This window comes from Pholis gunnellus (genome assembly GCF_910591455.1).
Source record: "Pholis gunnellus genome assembly, chromosome: 2".
Lineage (NCBI taxonomy): Eukaryota > Metazoa > Chordata > Actinopteri > Perciformes > Pholidae > Pholis > Pholis gunnellus.
The window spans coordinates 11,597,409-11,604,186 of NC_136536.1; the positions used below are offsets into that span (position 1 = coordinate 11,597,409).

Below are 6,778 nucleotides of genomic sequence, written 5' to 3' on the forward strand. Positions count from 1 at the left end.
TGCTGGCCGAGCTCATGACGTGGAACATCGTCGTAACTGTTAGTGGAGTACTCGATATTTAATGAGATTTAAGGTGATACTGGCGAGAACATTTGGTTCATTGGAAAGTAGAAACTATACAAGAGAACCGTGGCTTCAGACTCTCATCAGGACTTCTTCCCCTCTCTTTACATAGCAGTTCTTGCCCTATGACTATAATTAATAGAGCGCTGTTAATAATTACTTTTACACACAACCTTTGCCCTTGACGATGTAGTCATAAACTGACAGTAGCAATTACAGCATGATGTAGATGACTGAAGTTCAGCACTAATTATCCTCCAACTGTTGCTCTATTTAGCAGGACTGTGTAACAGCTGTTTTTCAAACCGCCACAACATACCATAAATGTTACAAGAGAAAAAAATGCTTACATGTCTCGGCAGGTTGGGTAAAATGTGAAAGCAGGGGAAAAGCACTAATGCTAATGTATGCTTTATTAGATTCATTTGACACCAATTGTAGAACTTTTGAATTTTCTCAACAGAAGCCTTAATAGCTCAGTCGGGCCTGCTCTTACATAGGACAGGATGGGTTAATTGATGCATAATTAATAGGTTGTCTCTGTGATCCACGATGGTTTTGAAGACAGTTTGCTGTGACAAGTCAAAATGTCCAAATCTGGAGAGGATACTTGATAACTCGTCTTTCATCATTTCTTTTCACTGCTCTTCTTTACATTGCTGCCTTTGTTTGGATAAAATGAAATACTTGACATCTGTATCAATATCAAGGCCATTTGACCTGACCAGAATAAAATAATGATTTTTCAGCCAAAGTTGGGGGTGGACCCAGGGTTTCTACAGGATTTTAGGAGAATGTGAAACGTTCCGTCTCCCCTCGTTCCCATTCCTTGAACACCAACACACAACACTGATTCTGCAGTTTATTGACTAATTATGGATTACCTCCTACAGTAATTACTGAAAATATGATCGATATGTCAACTCAGATAAAAAGAGAGCAAGCAAATCACAAGAATATTCTTCTCCAATTTAAATCCTCTACGGAAACAGAAAAATGAAACACACGGTTGGAGAGAGTTTTAGGAGAGTTCGTGCAGATCATGAAGTAGACGAATGGTCGCTGCATCCACAGTTCATGAGAGTTTGTGGAGGTTACGCAACATCATGATCACGATGTTATGTCACTTGCATAAGTGACATAGCAGTTTTCTAACGTGGAGGGAACGCCCTCCCCATTATTAAGAGTCCGCTTTACGCAGCTTTGCGTCTTAACTGGAAAAGACCGTCTAATCAACAGGAGTCCGACCTGGAACAAAGATGGGCTTTTTCCCCGAGTTTTCCATCGAGACCTGGACTTTAATAGTGTTTGTCATCACTCTGATCACAGTGTAAGTAGCCTCTGTGGTGTTGTTTATCTCTTGTCTTTTAAAACCTCAGAGACACAGTTTCTACGCAACACGAGACAACTCCACATAACAAGCGGAAATCATTTATTTAGCTGTTTCGTTACAGTTCAGAGTAGTTTTAAACACATTTGGTTTGAAGTGAAGTCTGAACTCGCAGTCAGGCGGAGTTGCTACACAGAGGGGAAAACAATCAGGCAGCAGGAAGTGAATAGATGCGATTGTAGCCTGTTCTCAACCACTGGTGGAGGTACTGCCCAATGGTTAGATTTAATTCAAAATATATATTTTTTTGGTACTAAATGTGCTCAATAATTCACATAGACTATTACATAAAACACTGAATTAAATCTGGATTCATAATGGTAGTTGGCGATGGGTGACAGTAATTGCAGCTGATATGTGGCAACTCATTTACGGCTCAGTTTATTTATTCTCTCTTATTTTGTCATTTATTTGGGAAGGTGGTCCTCGGGCCTGAAGTAAAAAGAAATGTTGAGAGCCCCTGGCCTGGGTCTACTTCCTGTTTCCATACGGAATATATATATACAAATGTTTATTTTAAATCATTTTGATGCATGTTCTAATACATCTTTAGGCCTCTAACTTTTGCTCTATTTAGCAGCACTGTGAAACAGCTGTTTTTCAACATTAAAAAACATTTAAAAAAAAAGATTATGAAGCTGTAATTTGTCCCAACAGAGCTAAAAAAACCCTATCTGTGCAGTCCCACACAGTGAAGAGGTCGTATCAGCCAAAAATAATTAAAATCACCCGAGTGTGACTGGTCAACATAATAGGCCCCTTTAACAGCAGACATTTTGCCATGTCATTGTAGAGTAAATTAATTAATTACACCTGTGTTCACCCTGCTATGACACGTCAAAATGGCTGCTGTGAAACGCTGCATTATATTTCAACAGACCCTTTTCGGGGCCGATACTTGGACGTGTCAAGGCAGGAAAAACACAGGTGCAATTAATAACATTAACGATGGCTGTGTTTCATTTGAGTGAGCCAGTTTTGGAAGTCCTTGACTATTGGGACACATATATTGAACCAAGCTATCATTAACAAAATGTTTTACATCATTACGTACAAACAAGTTGATTGTGTAGCAGGACTGGTTTGTTTTATAACAGCTACTTTCTATGTAAAGAATGAAACTGCTTACTTTTAAAAGCCACCTCTCAACTTGTGATTACTGAAGAAGGGATATGCCCAAAAAACTAATGCAATAAAATAGGCCAATGACATTTCTTTCAAAAATGTCTTTCTTTAAACTTGCCCATTTTCTTTTCACTTATGATGAAAACAATTGACAATATGAAAGGAGATCCTTTCAGAGACTGCAGGAAAGAAATAAAGCCTTGAAGAATTCATAAAAGAAGGGTATAGATAAACAGAGGGATTTGGTCTCTGTTTTCTAATCCTGCTTTTAATCCTCAGGTATGGATATGCACCATATGGACTTTTCAAGAAAATAGGCATCCCTGGACCCAAACCCATGCCCTTTATTGGGACATTTTTGGGGTACAGAAAGGTGAGACACATTTTTAAAATTAGAACAGTGGTCGCTGATGCTTTTGATACCTTGTTCACACTGCTCTCATTTCATTCCCTATAGGGCATCCACAATTTTGACACAGAATGCTATCAGAAATACGGAAAGGTGTGGGGGTAAGTGTGCACGCAAAAATATTCCCTACTGTACATTTTTCATGCTATGCTCCAAGATACAACTGACACAATATCTGCTGTCGCATTTCAAGGTTGTACGACGGCAGGCAGCCTTTACTGGCAACAATGGACACAGCTATGATCAAAACCATCTTGGTTAAGGAGTGTTATTCTATCTTCACCAACAGACGGGTAAGGAAAAAACACATTGTCGGGGAAATTTCCCAAATGATTACCTTAATAATAATCGAAGAACATAACATAAAGAGGACATCGTGTGTGTGTGTGTGTGTGTGTGTGTGTGTGTGTGTGTGTGTGTGTGTGTGTGTGTGTGTGTGTGTGTGTGTGTGTGTGTGTGTGTGTGTGTGTGTGTGTGTGTGTGTGTGTGTGTGTGTGTGTGTTAGGATTTTGGTCTAAATGGACCCTTAAGAGACGCCATATCAGTAGTGGAAGATGAGAAATGGAAGAGGATTCGCAGTATACTCTCTCCGACATTCACCAGTGGACGCCTGAAAGAGGTTAAAAAGCACACTGCAGCTTTAATATATTTGTAATGAGAAATATTGATTCACATGTGCACTAAAACCAGTTGGTCCATGATTCCGGTATGAATATATTTAATGTTTTTGTTATTTACTTTTGGGCAGATGTACTCCATAATGTTGCACCACTCAAGTAATCTGTTCAAGACCCTTCGCAAGAATGCAGAGGCGGATGAAGTCATAGATGTTAAAGAGTGAGTAATGTGTTTGTGATGAGATTTGGACACAGACTCTTCACCTTTCAGTTCTAGAGATGATTCTGTTACACGTTACCCCATTTCTTGCAGAGTATTTGGACCCTACAGTATGGATGTTGTGACCAGCACTGCCTTCAGTGTGGACGTTGATTCTATCAACCATCCATCTGATCCTTTAGTTGCAAACATTAAGAGAATGGTGAAGTTCGACTTACTGAGTCCCCTGCTTGTGCTTGTGGGTATGTCAAACATTACGCTGTTTAATCAGAATGTTCAACTTGTCCCTTTTGAGCCTTGAATTAACTATATATTTTCAACTCTTATTCATTTCAGTTCTGTTTCCATTCTTGTTGCCAATTCTTGAGAAGATGGATGTGACATTGTTCCCTGCTGAAGTATTAACGTTCTTCTACAGCTTTATAAAGACGATCAAATCAGACCGGAATAAGAATGAACACAAGGTAATATTTATACAGTGTATTAGCTACAATGGATTTGATGTTGGTTTTTATATTTTGTGTTCATAACCTCTCCCTTGAACACAAACTGGAAAATCTAATAAGGATTTCCACTTGTTTTTGTCCTCTAGAACCGAGTGGACTTCATGCAGTTGATGGTGGACTCTCAGACGGCGAAGACCAGCGAAGAGGATACGAGCTCCCACAAAGGTAGAGAAAGAAACCAGAGGGAGGAAGTGACGTTCAGGATTTTCTCTGTCATGGCTGAATAGTTAAAATTCAGGATATCAAGGGTCACTTTCTGATGAAAAAGCCAAAGAAGAAAAGCTTTTTCTTATGCTCAAGTTGAATGTTAACATCATGTGTGTATCACGTGATGTTTTGCGTACTGTCAATCACTGACGAGTAAATCGGAAGTTTGCAAGGAAGGAAGAGAGCATCTTTGTGACTGTTGAAGTCAAACAAAGAATCGGGTTAAAAATATCTGGTAAAACTGTCAAGAGATTATGACATGATTTGCAGAACCTTGTAAACAACAATTTAAAGTTGTTTTAAAAGGCTTCACATTGATCCAGAGCTCTGACGTACAGTCACCGTCTGTTTCCAGTTTTACAATCAGAGTCAAAGTCCAGTGACAACCCACTGAGTTCCATAATTATCCACAGACATTAAAAAGGTTCATGTTAACAATATGAGTCTTTCCAGACCGCAAAGTTACAATGCATTTGTGTTACAGGCCTGACTGACAACGAGATCCTGTCTCAAGCTATGATATTCATCTTTGCTGGCTATGAAACAAGTAGCAGCACTTTGGGATTTTTAGCCTACAACCTGGCAACTCACCCTCATATCCAAAAGACCCTGCAAGAGGAGATTGATGAAACCTTCCCAGAAAAGGTTTATTTTAATTTTGTTTTGCTGAAATTCATTTTTGTTTTTATCAGCAACTAAACCTCTTCTACCAACTAATAACTACTTTATACTCCAGGGTCAGCCAACCTATGAAGCTTTGATGCAAATGGAATACCTGGACATGGTGTTGAATGAGTCAATGAGGCTGTACCCTATTGCTAATCGATTGGAGAGAATGTCAAAGTCTTCTGTGGACATTGGCGGTGTCACCATCCCTAAAGGAACTGTCGTCATGGTACCAGTTTACACTCTCCATCGTGACCCTGCGTTGTGGCCTGAGCCTGAATCCTTCAAACCTGAAAGGTACTGGATAAATGGCAGGCTATGGTCAGATTTTACCCAATCCTAGTCATTTGGCTAATCAATTTAAAATATGTGTTAATTTTTCAGGTTCAGCAAAGAGAACAAAGACAGCATTGATCCTTATTCCTACCTACCATTTGGAGCGGGGCCAAGGAACTGTATCGGCATGCGATTTGCTCTCGTAATGATGAAGTTGGCCCTGGTGGAGATCCTCCAGAACTTCAGCTTTGTCACATGCAAGGAGACACAAGTGAGAGGACTTTCAGTATCTGTGGTCTTTAAGTAGTGACAGGTGTTTGGTGAGATTGTATTTGCGCTTCCGAAGGGCTTCATCTGTGACGCGTGTCTTGTTTTTCTAGATTCCAATGGAGCTGTCAAATGATGAATTCACCTCACCCAAGGATCCCATCAAACTGAAGCTGGAGCCCAGAACCGCCACTGCAGATCCTCCCTCAAGCTAACCGTGGTCAGGACACAACTTCAAATGACCGACCATCTTGTGACACTTTCAAAAAGGAATTCAATAACACCATTTACTATGCATTACATAATTACAATAACAAAACTTGCCCAGCCAACAGCCTGGCTCCAAAAGCATCTTCTGATGTTGTGTTTTGTTTCTATGTATTCTAACTGAATATATGAATTTGTGTAATCTCTTTAATATAAAAGAGTGTGCTTTATGATGAATCACCATTGCTGTTCTTGCTTTTACTATCCTTGTATAAGTGCTTTTTAACAGGATCAAATTCTACATAACTGTTGAAATATACGGTTAACAATTTAAAAAAACAAATACTATTATATTATATGGATAGGCCTGTAGAGAGTTTAATATGCGCCGTTATAGTTATCCAGCTTTGCTTGTTTCCATGTTGTTAGTGAGAGGGTGGAGTGGGTGGAGCTAAGAGCTCATTACAAAGTGCACCCGAGTGGGCCGGGCTCAGGAAACTATGTCAACAGGCCTCATACACAACATTTTGCTTTTGGCATTACAGACATTACTGATATTCTTGCAATCAATTTGCCGAATAAAAGTGCTCACACTTTGGTCTGTGTGGTCTCGCTGCTTTGTCACATTTTTGAAAATGGTAATCCTTAAAATGTATCAGATTTAGTAATCTGTCATTTTAGGCAAACAAGAAAATGTAATAGCAGTTGTGAAAATTAACTAAACTACTTGTACTTATGTCAAGGTACATTGACAGCTTAGCAGAATAACACTTTTACTTACATTTTGAATTCAGGACTTTCAGTCTGGTGTGTACAGAGGTGAGA

At 39.4% G+C, this 6,778-nt stretch overlaps 1 protein-coding gene across 1 annotated transcript; it reads left to right on the plus strand.

Moving 5' to 3' along the window:
- The first annotated feature begins 1,255 nt into the window (after positions 1 to 1,255).
- LOC306702874 (cytochrome P450 3A27-like) lies at positions 1,256 to 6,551 on the plus strand. Its single transcript, XM_079168594.1, has 13 exons — positions 1,256 to 1,393; positions 2,858 to 2,951; positions 3,036 to 3,088; positions 3,181 to 3,280; positions 3,493 to 3,606; positions 3,736 to 3,824; positions 3,918 to 4,066; positions 4,161 to 4,288; positions 4,417 to 4,495; positions 5,022 to 5,182; positions 5,274 to 5,500; positions 5,588 to 5,750; positions 5,860 to 6,551. Exons 1-13 carry the CDS (start codon positions 1,323 to 1,325, stop codon positions 5,959 to 5,961), a joined length of 1,530 nt encoding a protein of 509 aa, XP_079024720.1. The 5' UTR covers positions 1,256 to 1,322; the 3' UTR covers positions 5,962 to 6,551.
- The last annotated feature ends 227 nt before the right edge of the window (positions 6,552 to 6,778 follow it).

What these genes read in the sequence shown, in the direction of transcription:
- LOC306702874 (XM_079168594.1), top strand. Translation starts at nt 1,323, where the DNA reads ATGGGCTTTTTCCCCGAGTTTTCCATCGAGACCTGGACTTTAATAGTG. An exon ending in GAAGTCATAGATGTTAAAGA is followed by an intron (nt 3,825 to 3,917) that starts GTGAGTAATGTG and finishes CATTTCTTGCAG; the next exon opens with AGTATTTGGACCCTACAGTA. An exon ending in GGAATAAGAATGAACACAAG is followed by an intron (nt 4,289 to 4,416) that starts GTAATATTTATA and finishes TTTGTCCTCTAG; the next exon opens with AACCGAGTGGACTTCATGCA.